This window comes from Oryx dammah, unplaced genomic scaffold (genome assembly GCF_014754425.2).
Source record: "Oryx dammah isolate SB20612 unplaced genomic scaffold, SCBI_Odam_1.1 HiC_scaffold_12, whole genome shotgun sequence".
Classification (NCBI taxonomy): Eukaryota; Metazoa; Chordata; class Mammalia; order Artiodactyla; family Bovidae; genus Oryx; species Oryx dammah.
The window spans coordinates 29,649,280-29,667,389 of record NW_024070196.1 but is presented as its reverse complement, the minus strand read 5'-3'; the positions used below and the strand labels follow the sequence as shown (position 1 = coordinate 29,667,389).

At 38.1% G+C, this 18,110-nt stretch overlaps 2 protein-coding genes across 2 annotated transcripts in view; both read left to right on the top strand.

Annotated features, from left to right (window-relative positions):
• SLC25A31 (solute carrier family 25 member 31) overlaps nucleotides 1-7,592 on the top strand; it is a 29,195-nt gene extending 21,603 nt beyond the window's left edge. Inside the window, exons 4-6 of the mRNA XM_040250532.1 lie at nucleotides 663-817; nucleotides 2,160-2,285; nucleotides 7,246-7,592. Coding sequence (XP_040106466.1) covers nucleotides 663-817; nucleotides 2,160-2,285; nucleotides 7,246-7,446 — 482 coding nt within the window. The 3' untranslated portion in view covers nucleotides 7,447-7,592. The remainder of the gene's footprint in view (nucleotides 1-662; nucleotides 818-2,159; nucleotides 2,286-7,245) is intronic.
• Nucleotides 7,593-12,258: 4,666 nt separating this feature from the next.
• Nucleotides 12,259-18,110, top strand: part of HSPA4L (heat shock protein family A (Hsp70) member 4 like) — a 52,314-nt gene continuing 46,462 nt past the window's right edge. Inside the window, exons 1-2 of the mRNA XM_040250513.1 lie at nucleotides 12,259-12,550; nucleotides 13,733-13,930. Of these exons, the coding sequence (XP_040106447.1) occupies nucleotides 13,824-13,930 (107 nt within the window). The 5' untranslated portion in view covers nucleotides 12,259-12,550; nucleotides 13,733-13,823. The remainder of the gene's footprint in view (nucleotides 12,551-13,732; nucleotides 13,931-18,110) is intronic.

Below are 18,110 nucleotides of genomic sequence, written 5' to 3'. Positions count from 1 at the left end.
AGATGAGGAGTTTTATCTGTCATGTTTAGCTGGCAGTCCAGATTTTCTTGTTAAGAAAGTGAAAATAACACGCATTCTGGTTTAATTTCAATTCTATAGTTTTGTTTTCTCTCAAAATTGGAAGAACCTTATTTTGAAACATTGTATTCTATATATAATTGTAAAATATCATCAAAGATTTCTAGGTCAAGGGAAAATAAAAACAAAATCCATCAAACTAGAAAAATATGACACCTCATCTAAAATACTAATAATCCTTAAAGTTACTAGTTTTTAGCCTTTCCTTTTTAAAAATCTGTCTTTTTGCTCTTCAACTAAAGCAAGTTGTAGACGTTTTTAATGCCTAAGTATTTTCTGAATGCTAACTAGTAGCTTTATTGAATGGTAATTTTATTGAAATGTTTTAAGCGAATCAGATTGCTTGAATTAGATTACTTATATAAGATATTAATATTTGCCGTTAAAGTATCTTGGTACTACTTGACATCTTAATTATTTTTAAATGAATGGGAAGGTTTTGATTTGTGCCTTGTTTGTTAGAAAGATTTCTAAGTGTTAGTACCAGGTAATTTAAATCTGTAAAATGTTTAATTAATTTACTCTGATTAAAGTGTTTATCTGATTATAATGTTGCTAATAAATTTTAAATGGCTGTATTTTAGGTCCTGAAGAGCGACAGTTCAAGGGTTTAGGTGACTGTATTATGAAAATAGCAAAATCAGATGGAATTGTTGGTTTATACCAAGGGTTTGGTGTTTCAGTTCAAGGCATCATTGTGTACCGAGCTTCTTATTTTGGAGCTTATGACACAGTTAAGGTAATTTGGTACTTTAGTATATGTTAAATAGTTTCTTTTTGTTGTTCTAATTAGTAATATGTTCAGCAAGTATGTTTACTTTAATTATAGAAATCAAAATAAATGATGACATAAGAGACATTATAGCATTCTGTGGAAGACTCAAATAGAAAACATGCTAATTAGATTTATACCATAATTGAATATTTGGTATATAGGCAGGCATCTTCTGACAGTTATTTTCTAATTTTACATTCATTTTGTTATCACTTTTTTTACATGCATATTATCAGTTTACTGCCATCATTGGAAAAAGGCAAGGCATAATAGTTAAATGTGATAAATATGCTACTATAGCTCAGTGATCTGTTGGGTACTATTAAATTTTGTATTGTTCTCCAGGTTCTCCAATTTGCCTTTTCAGTTCAGATGTTAGTAGTGCTTCCGTAAGGTAGGAAACAGAGAGATCGTAATAATGGCTGCCAGTTTTTGATCTATTACTTAGTTTCAAGAACCTTGTTAAGGACTTTGCATCCAAACACTGTGAGAGCTTTTAATATATCCCATTTTAAAAATAAATAACCTAGAAATGGCCAGGTAATTTATGTGGCAAGCACAGATCCCATGTTCTTAATCACTATATCATAATGCTTCTAAAAAGAAGCAAGGAAATTAATATCAGTATTATTTACTATTAAGGTTAAAACTTGAGGGAAATTTTATGATGGTGTCATATATTATCTCTCCTCTCCCTGTTCAGTACAAATATAGTTGAATGTCATTTTTATTGCAGTCTGGACATAGTGCTTTTAGTTTGTAGTATATTTTTTAGACAGATAGATTAATGGAAATTACAGGATATTATATACGTTTATTTAATCACAGAAAAACTTATGTTTACTCTCCCTCTGCTTTTCTCTAAGCTGTAGTAGTTGTAAAATTTAGAAATGTTTCTTCCCTAGCTTAGAGCTTTAAAGCTTATCAGATGTCATCGGTCAATAGTAACAGGCATTCTTTCATCCTTTCCAACTCTATGAGGAAGAACAATGGAAGAACATTTTTGGTTACTGGTTGCCATCTCCTCTCGTTTTCGGTGCTATTAATAACAGATCTCCTATAATTGCAGATATACTATTCTTTTTCAAATAAACTTTAAAAATATAGCCATGTGTGGGGTTTACCTTTCTTACTGATCTCCTGCTATTATTTTAATCTTTCCATACCAAATCCAACTATTTTTTATTGCATTTTAAATATAATTGAGCCCTCTTTCATATATATATATGTATGAATTTTCCTTTGACTTAATAATTTAAGGTATTTTGGAAATTTAGATGGTTACTTGATAATTTTTCTTTTCTAGGGCTTATTACCAAAACCAAAGGAGACACCTTTTCTTGTCTCCTTTTTCATTGCTCAAGTTGTGACTACGTGCTCTGGAATACTTTCTTATCCCTTTGACACAGTTAGAAGACGTATGATGATGCAGGTATTTTATATTATTTGTAAGCTTAATTGAGTTTTCTAGTATCTCTGATATTTGGGTGTAATTTAGAGACATTTTGACTAAAAGACATAGGCCCTTTGTTTTATTACTAAAATAAATCCATGGTATGTTTGGTTTTGTTTCCTGTCATAAGCAGTCAGTCATCATCCAGCAAAGTTTCTTCCATGTCTGCTATCTGAACAGCATTGTCTTTCTCTCCTGTAGTGTATATTACTGTTTGGAGAGTGGAGGAGCATGGCAGGGATTAGATGAGAATGTGTCTGTCTTAACTGAATATTAGATTAAGTAGAATAAGCCCAGTCACAGGCCACTGACATATGTAATCATTTGTTGTAGTATATTTTAGTAAAAGTAAATAATTTTAACTCCAAGGAGGAAAATATATTTATAATGATGTATATTCTAAATGTAAATCCCCCGACCAAAATTTTGATACTATTGATCTCCATTGTTGATACTTATTATATTCATTCATTTAGCAAATAATTGAGTGACTATTCACCAAGCTCTAGTGACACAAATGGGCTTCCTGGTAGCTCAGTCAGTAAAGAATCTGCCTGCAGTGCAGGAGACCCCGGTTTGATCCCTGGGTCAGGAACATCCCCTGGAGAAGAAAATGGCAAACCAATCCAGTATCCTTGCCTGGAAAATCCCTGGTGGGCTGCAGTCCATGGAATCGTAAAGAGGTGGGCACAAGAGTGACTAACACTTTCAGTGATACGAATAAAATAAGGCAGAACCTGCACCCAAACTCATAGCATACTACTGAAAGCATACTATTAATGGTTTAAATAGAAATGTGCATAAGTTCCAGGAATGCAGTAGGGGAGGGGTACTCCAGTGCTTAAAAGTGATCAGAGATGGCCTCTTAAAGAGCTGAATCTCAGAAAATAGGCTTTTTCTCAAGATAGTGAGAGAACATTCTCAGCAGAGGGGAAAAAAACATACCTAAAGGTATGGCTTAAAAAGTATTTCAGTATAACCCATATATGATAGGTTTCATGAGGGCAAGTGAAAATAATGAGGCCAGCAAAGCTATGTTTATTATGTGGCAAAACTGTCCTCAGTATTTTACACTTTAACTCATTTATTCTCAAACTAATACTGTGAGGTGTAGTTACTCTCATTGTCCTCATTATCCTCTACAGAATGGTCTTGAAAGAACCCACTGGGCCACATGAAAGTGACCATCAGTCAGTTCAGTCGCTCAGTCGTGTCCGACTATTTGCAACCCCATGGACTGCAGCACGCCAGGCCTCCCTGTCCATCGTCAACTCCTGGAGTTTACTCAAACTCATGTCCATTGAGTTGTTGATGCCATCCAACCATCTCATCCTCTGTTGTCCCCTTCTCCCACCTTCAATCTTTCCCGGCATCAGGGTCTTTTCCAGTGAGTCAGTTTTTCGCATCAGGTGGCCAAAGTATTGGAGTTTCAGCTTCAGCATCAGTCCTTCCAATAAATATTAAGGACTGATTTCCTTTAAGATGGACTAGTTGGATCTCCTTGAAAGGGTAAAGCATATCTAACCTGTTTAACCTGTTGCTTCATATGGACTATCCTTAAAGTTGTTTCTTTTATATCTGTTTCCTCTTAATCTATGTCTAGCTCTGGTTTAATTGAAAAACTTTTGAAAATAGAAAATTAATTTGTAAATAGACTGAGTTAGGTAGATGGTTCGGTATCAATGTTAAATTGTCTGATTTTGATAACTACTTTGGGCATGTAGGGCAATATACTTATTCTTAGAAAATTCACACTGAAATGTTTAAAGGACAACTATAGCTGCAACTTACTGTCAAAATAATTCATAAAAAAATTGTGGGTGTGGATTTTTATATATACGTGTACATTGTTATATATATAAAACATAGTACCACTGCCATAACAAAGTACCAAAGACTGGGTGGCTTAAATAACAGATTTATTTTCTAACAGTCTAGCAGGGTTGGTGTCTTCTGAAGGCCTCTCTCCTTGGCTTGTAGATGGCTTTCTCCCTGTGTCTTCTGATGGTCCTTTTTGTTTCTCTTCTTATAAAGATGATCATTTTGGGTAAGGGACCACTCTAATGAGTTCATTTAACCTTAATTATCTTTATAAAGACTTTATCCAAATATAGTCACAGTCTGAGGTTCTGGGGTGAGGTCTTTAATATATGAATTCTGTGAGGACATAATTCGTGACGGTCTTCTTTAAATTTTGCTTTTTGATTTTATATCCCACAACTTTGTTAAGCCTTATTACAAACACTTATCAGTATGTATACCTTTTGAAGTTTTTTTTTTTTTACACAGTGATATATCTGCAAATATACCACATTTTCCCCCCTTTCTTATCAATTCTTATGCCTTTTTTTCCTTTTCTTGCCTTTCTGTACTGGTTGAGACCTCTGATTCAGTGTTATATTAAAGAAGTAATAACTGGCAACCTTGTTTTGTTCCTTGTCTTACAGGAAGTGCCTTCAGTGTTACAAAGTTTAATAATTAGCTGTGAATTTTTCAGTTATCCTTTATTATGTTATGATTAATCCTTTGTGTTTTGGATTACAGTAATTTTTAATCATGAATGGTGGTCATTTTTTTTTCTATATTGGGATGATCATATTATTTTCTCTTTTCATGTATTAATATATGTATTACATTAATCTATTTTCCATAGCTAAACCAACTTTATATGCCTGGGATCAATCCAGCTTGGTCATGGTGTATTATATTTTGTACCCTTTGCTAGGTTTGATTTGCTGGATTGTTCAGGATTTTTGTATCTGTTGTTTCTCTAACATAAGCTTGACATTTTTTTTTCCTTCTTGTATTATCCTAGTCTAACTTTGGTATCAGGCCTACTCAATTGTTACAAAATATGTTGGGGAGTCTTCCCACTTTTTCTCTTTTTTGGAATAGTTTCTGTGAGATTGGAACTAAATAATATTTAGTAGAACTCACATATAAAGCCATCTGGATATGTGGTTTTCTAATTTATGAGAGTTTCAACAACTGATTGAATTTATGTAACAAATTTAGTAGTATTCCAGTGTTTTTTCCTATTCTGTTGGTAAATTACACTTTTAAGGAATTTATTTATTCTGAGTTTTCAAAATAATTGTCATAAAAGTGTTCATAGTATCATGTTGCTCTCTCTTAATCTCTGGATCATCTGCAGTGATGTTACCTTTGCTACTTCTAATAATTTAAGAGCCATTTCTTGTTTTTCCTGAAACAGTGTTTCTACACATTGGTCAAAGTATTTCAAATAAGTTTTTGTTTTTTATTCTTTCTGTTGCATTATTCCCTTTTTTTCTGGTGGTTCAAGTTACCACTCAGGCTACATCTTACAAATTTATATGAGGCATTTTATGGTTATAAGTAAGTTTTACAAATTTTCTAAGATATGTTTTTCTTAACACCCAAATGCAATATATTTCTAGTTTTTTTTTTTTCCCGGGGTCCAGCCCCGGTGGATCCAGGGTAATTCGAAGTGTGAATGGCGTAGGCGAGGAGAAACTTATTTATTTATTAATATAGAAACATAAGATTCGATTAGGAAGAAATAGTATAGTAGGAAATTTAGGTAGAGAAAAAGATGCTGAATAACTTGGTTTACGGGGAAAACCAATAAAACCTCGAGACAAGAGGTTTGCACCTCAAGAGGTTAGGCCACCGGCGCCCACTTGAATATCGAAGGGTGCCCCGCCTTAGGCTCCCTTTTGCGTGGATCTTAGCAGCCAGGGCAAGTAAGTAGACGTGGTGAGACTCCCAGCTCCAGATGGGAATTCAGCCGAATAAGGGGAGAAAAGAACGACATGGGGAAGCCCAGCATCGGTGCAAGACTCCAAAAACTTTATTTTCAAAATCAGCTTATATACCCCAAGTTGTACATAAAGAAATAATGGAATATGCAGAGTTATGCAGGCGCAGCAGTCCTGACCCTCATTGAGACCAGGCTTTCTTTTTGCATACCCTCCCGTATACAAAAGGTCTCAGGTGGTTTACATTATCTTCTGGCCAAGAGGCCTGTTAACATTTTTATGGCTTTCTTCCTGGATAATTGTCTATCAGCCGGAATACTCCTTTTCCCTAGAGGTGTTTTTTCTTTACTCTGCATCACCCTCAAAGTACTAAATAAAGTTACATTCCTGTAGAACAAATGTGCAGTGGGATTATAACAAAGAAAGTACTTAACTCAAAGATCTAATGTTGCTAATACCAGGTCTACTACCTGTTTTTCTATATACCAACTATCTCTACAAATAAAAGATATGAAAATTTGGCAGCAAATATTGGCTCAACAAATGAAACCTTTAATCAGTCCTATTCTAATGATTTTGACTCCTCGGAAGCCCCTACATTCCTAGGATGTTTTAAGCTTCCTGTGCCTCCTGCAGTCGGGAGGCCTCAAACAATCACATGTGCAGCTGTACGAGTCCTGCAGGGAGGCTAGAAAGCCATAAGAGGGGTTTTTGGATTGAAACACCCTTTCAAATGCAGAAGACTAAGGCTCTGAGTTGACTTTTTCCAGAGTGTGTCAGAAGAGTGAAAAAGCAGAGTACAAAGGCCAGCAGACTTTGGTTTTTTGGGGTACATGCTCAGGAAATACCAGGGGAAAACCTGAGATCTGACTTGACCTTGCCCATCAGATCTCTGCCACATGACCTTGTCACGGGTGGGATTCCTCACGCTGGCTCCCGGCAGTTTTTGGTTTTTTTTTTTTTTGCTATTGATTTCTCACTTAATTACAGTGTGGTGAAATGATAAAATCATGTTATGTGATGCCATCTTTTAAAATCTATTAAGCCTAATATTTGGCCATCCAGTATTCAATATATGACTGTTAACTCAACATACTTATTCAACACAGTATTAATTTTAATCTATCCCTGGTGCTATATAAAATCTGTCTTATGATACAAGATACTAAGATAATGGCAAACTGTTTGTCTTTATATAGAGTGGTGAGGCTGAACGGCAATATAAAGGAACTTTAGACTGTTTTATGAAGATATACCAACAGGAAGGAATTGGTGCATTTTTTCGTGGTGCCTTCTCCAACATCCTTCGTGGTACAGGGGGTGCCTTGGTCTTGGTATTGTATGATAAAATTAAAGACCTCCTTAATATTGATATTGGAGGTAGTTCATCAGGTGATTAAATTGAGAAATGGATATAGTTAACTTCTTAAACATACAAATTACATAGCTGCCATTTGTATACATTTTGATAGTGTTATTACTGTCAGTATTTTCTTAAAGTGCTAATTCTGCAATAAAGCAAAGGCTTTTTTCAAGAATTTAAATACCAACAAAGCAGATAAATGCAATTTCTTTACTACTTAGATTCAAACTCACTTTGATGAGACATTTTACTTACTATAAGTGGTATATGTTATTTTTATTAGTTTAAAATCTTTTTCTTACTTTTGTGATAAGGTAAAATGTACAATGCTAAAATCTAGGAAATGAAAGTATCTTCTTTTAAAATTATATTAACTGTCTCCCTATCTTTTGAAATCATATGATATGACAAATATTTCTTAAAAGCTTATCAGGAGATGTCATCATGATATCTGTGAGCATAAGTAAGCTTTCTTCTACAACATCTTTACTAAAGCAGCTCAGGTTATTACTGTGTACAGTGTTTATGGTATCATATAGCTTTTAATAAGCACAGATTGTATATCTGATTATAAAAAAATGATGACTTTAATGACATTGTAAACCTGTAGTTGGAAAGTGAAAGATGTAAAGATGGCATATTTGCTAGCTTTTATCTTTAAGATAAAATCTTGCTAAATGTGAATGTATCTTAGAACAAAAATTATCCCCTTGAAAATTAGTTTGTATACTTTGTATTGATAAAAATAAAAACGTTTAAAACTGGCTATGCCTGAGCCTTATTTTCCTTGTTGCTAACATTATTAATAAGCAGAGAGTAACCAAATTTTTATCAGAATTGGGAACTGGCTTAAAGTCAGAAAGCAGAGTTTTCAGGGTTTTGTACAGGAGTCTGTTTGGTTTTTCAGAAATGTTGTGGAAGATAGTACATTTGAAATCCCCAAGATTTTAAAGTTTTAGTGGGTAAAGGAATGTTAAGCTAGTGGGGATAAACTTTAGAAAGATTTTATGAGGCAATGAGTGGGTAAAACCAAAACAGAGTGAGTGAACTTCCTGGTGCACAGGGCAAAGTATATTTCAAGGAAAATAATCCAAAGTATACTTTCTAGTCTATTGGATGCTATCACTTGAGAAAAAAAGTTAACTCTTTTGAAAACTCTTAACATGATTTCTTGCAGAGGTCAGCATAACACAAAAAGTTAAATAACAAGATACATGTTTTTGTTTCTTTCTATACTATCAATAATTCTGTTTACTACAAAAAAGGAAGATTTAAGATGGATCAAAGCAGTTAAAATAATAAAATATTAGTAACAGTGTCCCATACAAACATAAACTAAGAAAAGGTAAGTTTTCAGCTTGTTCAGGGACATGCTTAGAAGCAAAAAGTCTTTAAAATCCTGAATGGGATCCATAGAGAGCAAACAGGAATTTAATTACTAACCCATTAGACCAAAAGTGTATTCTTTGAAGGCTGGAACATGTAAATAGTTAGGACAAAAGAAAATGAAATGTCACCTAGGAGACTGAAACAACATGCTGCGCCTGCCAACCACATGGCTCTACAATAAAGCTGAAAGGTTGGAAGGGGAGAAACTAAGATAGGCACCAGACCATAGTACATAAGGAGGTTGGCCAGCTACCTCAAAGCAATGAGTAGGGAAAAGGAAAGTCATCTGTGAGAAATCAAAACCCCCAGGCTTGAGTCACAACATAAAGTTCAGAATTTAGACGTAAACACTATCTGTGATAGAGGAACTCCAACCTGAATAATTAAAACTGTTCTGGACCAGTGAGACTTCCTCAGGGCTCTGACAGAAACAAATAACAAAACCTCTCTGGGACACTTCTGTGACCCAGGGCACACAAAATATCCCACAGAAAAAACAACCTTATTGCAGGTGAATTTATAGTGAAAACAAATCATATAAGGAAACAAGCACTCTGTGGAAGAGTTGGTAGGTATTATACAATCAGAATTAGCACCCCTAGAACTAAAAATGTGATAAAATACTCTAAAAGGCTCTAGACTTAGAATGTTTAAAATGACATAAATTTTTAAAGGAAGCAAAATAATACAAATAGTGTGGTTAAAAGAATAGGCAAGTCTGAAAGAACATCTAGAAATGGTAGAGTGAAATGAAAAACATGACAAAAAGCTAAGAGTCATGTTTGAAAGAACATCTAGAAATGGTAGAGTGTTTGAAATTAAAAACATGATGAAAAGAGCTAAGAGTTATAGAAGTTAAAGAGTCCCTACACATTCTAATAGATCCAGAAGACACTGGAAAGGGGTGAGAGGCAGTAACCAAAGGACAATGACTGAGACTTCTCTAGAACCTAAAAAGTTCATCCATCCTCAGGTTACTAAAAAAATTCCGAGTAGATTTTGTCTAATAAAATCCATGTTAGATGCATCCTAATGAAACTACAAAATGAAATAATGAGATAAAACTGGTAACTTGGAAAGGAACGATATTTAGACTCATCAATAATAATGGATGCTAAAAGGGACAGTTACTGTCAATCAAAAATTCTATTGGCAACCAAGTTATTATTCAAAAGGTAAATCAGAGACACCACAACATTGTGAAGCAATTATCCTCCAATAAAAGAAAATTTTTTTAAGTTAAAAGATTTTTAGACAAAAATGTTCACCATTCAGAGACCTTTACTGAAACAATTACTGAAAGAAAACTAAACCCAGACAGAAAGAGGGATGCAAAAGCAGTGAATTAAACAAATTGGTAAACATATTGGTAAACTTAGACAAACACTGGCTGTAAAAGACTTTTTGGTGGGAGAGGTAACATAACTTGGTAAATCTGGGGATAGTTTTCTTGGGAGCCTACACACATTTTGGTTTCTTCCTCCTTAAAACGTTTCAGGGGCAGACCCCAGTGTATACAAAACTAGGTCTATTAATATAGGTAGGTACCTCTGCTTAATTCTGGAGTGCAGTAATTACAAGTCCACAGACACATTTCTCTAGTATCAGTATTATCAGTAAAGCTGATAAGGAACCAAGAAAAGGGATTCAAATAAACAGTATTGAGAAAGTTGGACATATAGCTGTAGAAGGGATATTTTTTTAATGAATAATCAAATTTATGCCAAGAAACACAAAAACCTAGATGAAGTGGTCACTTTTCAGTAAAAATATAAATCTTGATACAAGAAATAGAAAACATAGACTATATCTCCTAAAGAAACTTAACCCATGATCATAAATCTGCTTGTAAACTCCAGGTCAAAATGGTTTTCAGGCTTGTCTTTGCAAAACTTTACCAGAGAAAAGAAAATTAATTAAGCTAGTATAATCTTGATATTAGCAAGAAGAATAAAGGAAAATTAAACCTTACAGATATAAGCATTCTAAATAAAATAATCACAAGCTAAATCAAATGTATCTAAAACAGAACCATCATGGATGGCCTAACAGGTTTATCCTAGGTGTGCAGCAATTAGAAATCTATTTGGAAATATTAATTAGAAAATCTGTTCATATTATTCACCACATTAACTGATGAGAAAAAAAGATCATTTCAAAATATAGATGATGCATGGCATTTGTTAAATTTTAGTACCCACTTAGGAGAAACCTGTTAGCAAGGAAAAGAGGTTAAATTCAAGTTCTTTAATGTCAACGTGGATGTATTTAATGTTAAGCACAAAACAAGGATGCTTGCCATTACAGCTTGTATTCTTCATTGTACTACTGGTGACCATAGGCAACATAAGAAAACAAGAAGATTAAAAATGAAAAAAATATTAGTTATTTCCCAAGCCATATGGTTCTATATACAGAAAATCCAGGAATCTCTAGGAATACTAGAATTTATAAGAATACAGAAGGATTGCTGGATACACTGATCAATGTACATAACTCCACAAAATTCCTACATTGCAGCAGCAGCAGCTGGGCATACCTACCAAGTATTGCCCTTTTTGGTGCCAGGCACTGTGACTATGCTCACATTATACAATAATAACAACAGTCTCATAGTTACATGTATCGTCTTCATTTTAACCGCTTTTAAACCTAGGGCTTGGTAGTTAAGTAACTTGCCAGAGGTCCTACCACTAGTAAGTTAGACCCAGCTGGAACCCACAACCCAATTCTTGTGACCCACCAAACCTGTCATACTTTCAGACTGGAGGTGCTCTCATTTCCTCCCAGAAATGGTAAAGAATGTAATAATAGTAATCTCTTGCGCCTGACCCCAGTTGTTTCATTTTTACTCTGATCTTTTAAGTGTTTTTTAATAGGAAAATTATTCTCACACTCTCAAGTTGTACAGAGAGTAATGGAGAACTAAATGGTCCTAGGAGAATTTCAGGATATTCTAGAATAAACAGATGGTGGCAGGCCTAACGGGACGGGGGCTACAAGGGGAACTGAGAATGGGTACAAGCGGGGGACCGCCCAGCAGCACTGGGGCCCGGGTTCTGTTAGAGCAGCAGCACCCAATCCCTGCCCTGCTCACGCACTGCCTGCTGGGAGACGCGGCCGCGACACCTGCCGCAGAGAGGACAGAGGATGGCGTCGTCGTCGGGAGTTACCATGTTTCCTGTGTGCTTGTGAGATGGAAGAGAGATCTGATTCTTTAATGAAGACAGACCGGAGCCAAAACATTGCTGAACACTACAGTACATCACAGTTTCCTCAGTACCGCCCTTGAAAATGGATTTCATGTTCCTCATAGCAACAGCAGCAGGAGCCATAGCCACCCTTGGTGCTGCTGCTCTTGCAGCACTGGTTGTGGTAAAAAGTCTCAGTTCTTTTAAGAAGTGGACAAATAAGGACAATGAGCCTATGAAAAAACCTCGTCAAAACGTCTTTCTCATGATACCGACAAACGGGGAACAGGAAACACATGAAGAATCAGGGAAGAAGCAACAGGAATCACACAAGGAATTGGGCAAGAAAGAAAAGGAAATCCCGGGAGAATTGAATGACAGGGAACAGAGCTATGAAGAACCGAATGACGAGGAATGGGAAACCGACGAAGAACTGAACGTCGACCAACAGGACCACAAGGAACCAAATGACAAGGAACAGGAAACCCACAGAGAACTGAACAAGAAGGAAGAAGAAACTCAGGAAGAACTGAATGAAAAGGAACAGGGCAGCCAAACTTTGTAAGTGTAAACTATAACTTGGTTAAATTTCAGACACCGCCACTTTCCCTGATCAAAGGAAGACAGCCATTTGAACCACTGGAGGCTTCTTCTTTGGGGACCAAAGGGTGGCGGCTATGCACAGGCTTGCCTGGTGTCACAGGACACACAGACTTAATGTTGCTGTCCTGTAAAACTGGTTTTCAGAGGTAAGGGTTAGTGGAGGAGGCTGCTCCTTTTAGGATAAAGTGAGGGAAGTTATACCAAGGGAGTTGCATGGGTGTTGTTTCTTGACATGTTTGTTTTTTGGTGTTTCAAGCCCTTGTTAGGCTGGGGGGAAACAGTTCAGTCGGCTTTCACACAAGATAGGACCCCTTTCCCTCGGGATCCGCACGTCCCTGGGGAAGAGGCGAGGCGAGGCCACCGGCGGCCGCACAATGGGCGCCACCTCACAGAGCTGGGCGCGGCGGGCGGGCGGCGGGGCCGCGCGGCGGGACTGAAAGCGCGCTGGCTGGCTGCACATGGGCCCCTCGGGGCGGCGAGGCCGTCGGGTGGGTGCTGGAGTTGCGGGCGGGCCCCTCCGAGGAAAAGACCGAGGCGGCGGCGCCGGGCCAGCAACCGCCAGGCTGCGCGCCCGACGCCGGGCAGGCCTGGGCAGTGCTTTGCCGCTGCAGCAGGCCGGTCCCCAGTTGCCAAAACAACCCAAAGGGGTTCTTCCAAACACGTGGGCAAACCGCTGGCCGGGCCGGAGCTAGCACCTCGTCCAGCCGCAGTGCGCCCCGCAGCCGCGCGGTGGCGAGCCAACCGGCTCCGCTTCCCCTCCTCCTCTCCTGCCTGATCCTCCCGGCTCCCCCTTCTCCTCCCTCCCACTCCTGCCGGCTCAGCCGCCTCCATTTTCCAGATCTTTCTCGAACCCGCAGCTCCTCGGGCAGCCGTTGCCCGAGCGCTGACGGAAGCGGCCGAAGTCGGGGCCAGGAGCAGCCTCGGGCACGGAGGGGCAGCTCGCGCGCCGCCCCGGCGGCGGAGCGCGCAGGCGCAGACCCCAATAACTGCCGGTTGGAGGCTGCCGAACTGCAGTGGAGAGAGACCTGGGCGGTGGAGGCTGCGGCGCGGGCGGCTTCCCCCTCCTCCAAGGTTCCCCGACGCGCTGCCCTAGATTTAATGCGCAGCCACTTGGGGTCATCTCTCCTTTGCTTCTCGTAGGAGTCGTAGTTCCAGGAGCAACAGCCCAGAAGAGGACGCGGTCCCCGCACCGAGGGCTTCTGCACCATCACCCCTACCATTAGGCGGCGGGATGTCTGTGGTCGGCATTGACCTCGGCTTTCTCAACTGCTACATCGCAGTAGCAAGGAGCGGCGGCATCGAAACCATCGCCAATGAGTACAGCGACAGGTGTACCCCGTAAGTGCCCGGTCTGGTGGTAATCCTGGGAAACGTTTCCTCCCGACCCTCACATTTGTCCAGCCTGCTGGTTTCTTCTGATGAGCCGAACTCTGAGATGACAGGTGCAGCCCATCAATTGCAGTCCGCGGGGTGGCGGGCCCAGGTGGGAGTCGGACTTCCTCGCTCCGCAAAGCTGCTTTTCCTTCAAGGACAAGGGACTTAACTCGTATAGTTGGCGCATCTGTGTACCCACGCAACCCCCCCCCCCCCGCCCACCACCTCCCCACCCCCCAGGCCCCGCGCGCGCCCACCACCACGCCTCGGTCCCCCGGCGTCCCTGCTTTAGTTTTCAGGAAAAGGATTGGTGCGGGACCACCACGACGTTCTGAACATTAGAGAAAGATCTTTAGTTCCCCCCTCGCCTGGCTTGTTTGGGATTATTGGCCGAGGACGGGCATCCGCGCTCGCTCAGTAGAAAAAATCTTTTTTGTTTCTCCCCTTCCTCTTTTGCCCATCTGTCAACGCGACAGCTTTCTCTCAGAAAAGTAAGAAATGAAAGCTTAGAATGCAAATGTCAGAATATGAATTGCAGGTTCATCTGGCCCAGAAAGCCTTCTTTTGTTTGTTTTTTTTTAAAAGAAGGGATTTTACCTCAGTGTCCTTGAGAATTGGGGGTAATCGGACGGGTTTCCAGGGGCGTAGGTTAGTGGTGCATTAATAGGGAGAGAATCAGGGATGGGAGTCGTTGGCCACGTGTCGGTAATGTTCATCCATTAAAGGAAAGTAGTGGAGTTAGAACCTATCGAAAGCATATTCTACAGAATGAATTGTTGGAGAGGCAGAGGCATCTGTCCTGTATAAACATGATTGTGAAGTGATTCTATTATGAACACTTGATGAAAGAATTAGAAGGAGTGGCATTATGTCATGGAAACATGTATCCACATGTTTCATTGTTTCTGTGGTCTGGGAAGTTGGCAAATAATATAATTAAGTAAGACAGGGATATGAAAAACTAGCTTCTTAATGTAGATTCCTGTTACCGGTAATTTTATGAGGTAACTAACTGCCAATGTCTTATTTTCTATGGTTAAGCAACCAAACATGTTGATTTGACCCTTCTGAATGGTCCAAAATACAATACTTTAAACATAAGGCTAATCTTGTCCAAGATCAGTGTTAAGCTAAGGCTTTAAATAAGTATATTGCTAATCTTTTATGAATAAATTATGTCAAGGAGGTTTTGACGATAGTTTGTTTACTTGGAGCAGTTTGTGCTTTGGTTTCTTTTAAAGAATATTCTGGAAGGTTTATACCACCTTTTTCTAGATACATGCATTATATTTCTTTTGCTGAAATTCCTGTATACTTACAGTCTCAAATGTGAGCATCGGTCAGTTAATGTTCATAGTACTGTTAGAACTCTTGCTGCTTTTTACATCTTTCTCTGGCTTTATGCACAATGAGACAGTGAAGCGTAAATTGTGAACTATTGATGACTTCATCTCTACAGCGTTTTAAGTCACAGCAGATATGGGTTTCTGCCAGAAAAGGACTAGGAAATTCCACTCTCTTCTTTCATCAGAGTAAAGGTTAATGGAGGCAGTTTTTGGCTTCAGGAACTTAGCCTATAGAGAAAAAATGAGAGGTCGGATGGTTGTTCCCCTTATCTTTAAAGCCTTTTCCTAAAAGATCAGAAACCAGAATTGTAAAACAGATACTGCATTTCCAGGCTCAAAAATCTTATTAGTGGTTCCATGACTCTTTAAATTTAAAGAGCCTGGCCACACTTTCAAAGAGACTTCTTTAGAAATTAGGCTGCTCATTTAAGTCTTCTAAAGTCTCTGTTAATATTCTTAAGCACATTGGCAAATTCTGTGTGGCAGAGGTTATCTTTCTGATTTGTATGTAAGAGAGTCATTTCTAATATCTAGATTTAATGAGGCTAAACCAAAGTAGAACGTTCTAAAAGCGGAAGGATTGTATTCCTAGCTTGTATCAGCAACTCTGCCCTTCTTTCTGGAGTTGTGTACTGTCATGTATTTCAGGAGTATACCTTTTATTGTTGTTGAACTAGTACTTCATTGTAGTCTGGTGCTCTTAGAGTGTGTATTTACTTTGTGGGGCTTACATTATTGAGGGAAAACATAGCCCTTCCTGATTCCTAAATGTTTATTCATTAAATGCCTGTCTTGCAAAAAATGTAACTATTGGAGGACCTGAAACTTTTCTAATATGCCACAGTATTTAATAATACATATAAACTAGCTTTGCAAAAAAAAATTCTTTGTATGTCCTTTTGCTAACATCAATGTAATAGGACAAAAGCATTGCTAAGATGCAAATACATTTTAAAAAGATCGTGTGGGAAAAAAAGTAGAAAATGTTGGATTTAGTTGGTTTCAGCATCCACACTTTTTCACATTTCATTCTTTAATATACATAATTATGTATGCATGGGAGAATCCTATGTATAAACCAAGGACAATTTAATAAAAAAGATAATTGCTTAAGTTTTGGCTTATAGTGGGGCTACAGTCCATGGGATTGCAGAGTCAGACACAGCTGAAGCGGCTTAGCACATAGCACCCAATTTCAGTGTTTGTATAATCAAACACTGAATTTCCTTAAATCATCCCTTATTGGTATTCAGGTTGTTTATATTTTCTTTTTATGAGCAGTGCTGCGATAACTATCTTTGTAACTAAATTTTTGACCCTTAATTCCTTCAAGTAAGTTTCTAGAATTAGAATTACTGAGTGTGCACATTTTTCAGGCCTTGAATATGTTTATATTGTTCAATTAAGTATAGATGTAGGGATTGGAATTTCCATCTCAGACTCACTTATATCAAAGTGGTTAGTTTCACACATGGGAAAAGAAAACTGGAGCCAGAAATCCTCATTCAATACCAGATTAAGGCATGTGGTCAGATAAAACATCAGTTCAGTCACTCAGTTGTGTCTTGAGTGCGACTCCATGGACTGCAACATACCAGGCTTCCCTGTCCATCACCAACTCCTGGAGCTTCCCTCAAACTCATGTCCAATGAGTCGGTGATGCCATGCAACCATCTCATCCTCTGTCGTCCCCTTCTCCTCCTGCCTTCAATCTTTCCCAGCATCAGGTGGCCAAAGAGCTTCAGCATCAGTCCTTCCAATGAATATTCAGTACTGATCTCCTTTAGGATGGACTAGTTGAATCTCCTTGCTGTCCAAAGGACTCTCAGCAGTCTTCTCCAACACCACAGTTTAAAAGCATCAATTCTTCAGTGTTCAGCTTTCTTTATGGTCCAACTCTCACAGCTAAAACATGCTCCCTGCATTTTATTTTTTTTCCTGCATTTTAAATTGATATTTAGTGATGATATCTATGGGCTTAGCATTGTTTGCACTGGCATATGTATCACATCAATTCTATGAGTTTGATAATACTAGCTATCTTTTTTCATAAGAAGCCTTAAGCAAAGTTAAATATCTTGGCCAAGAAATAGCAGTGAAACGGATTTAGTTTCAGGCGTCTTTGACCCCAGAACCCCAGTGTCCTTACATTACATTATCTGTTGGCATACGGATGGTATCTACATATTGGGTAATGGGTTGTACTGGGACAAATTTTCTGTCTGGGCATTTACTGTATAGAGAAGCATCGTTAATCAGTAAAGTCATCTGTTACTGTCTAGTTTCTAAGAAATATTATCTTGTTTTAAAATATTATTTTAGTATGCTTTTAAGTTATTTTAAGAACATGTAAAAATTTTGTTTCAATTTAGAAGTTGATATAAAAGTAGGTACACAAAATGTTAGTGCAAACCTATGGAGGAAAGCAGTGTGGAAAGACTATAAACTATTAATAGTGAATATTTCTTGGAAGTAGATTATGGAAGTGTGCTCTTAATACATAGTCTGTAATGTTTTGAACTTTTATGAACTTACTTTACAATAAAGAAAATGGATCTTTTAATCAAACTTATTTCAAGACATTTTTGTTAGATGTATATATTTGTTTTACTATTAAAATTCTGCAGGATCCAACTTAGCAGACTAAACAGTACTCTGGTTTTCTGTCCTTATCAACATATGTATAATCTGAAAATATGGGAAAATATTATTTATACACCACATCTCAGATGTGTGAGATGTCCTATTCAATGAACAAAAGTAGAAATCACTTACCTTGAGATACTGAAAATAAAAAA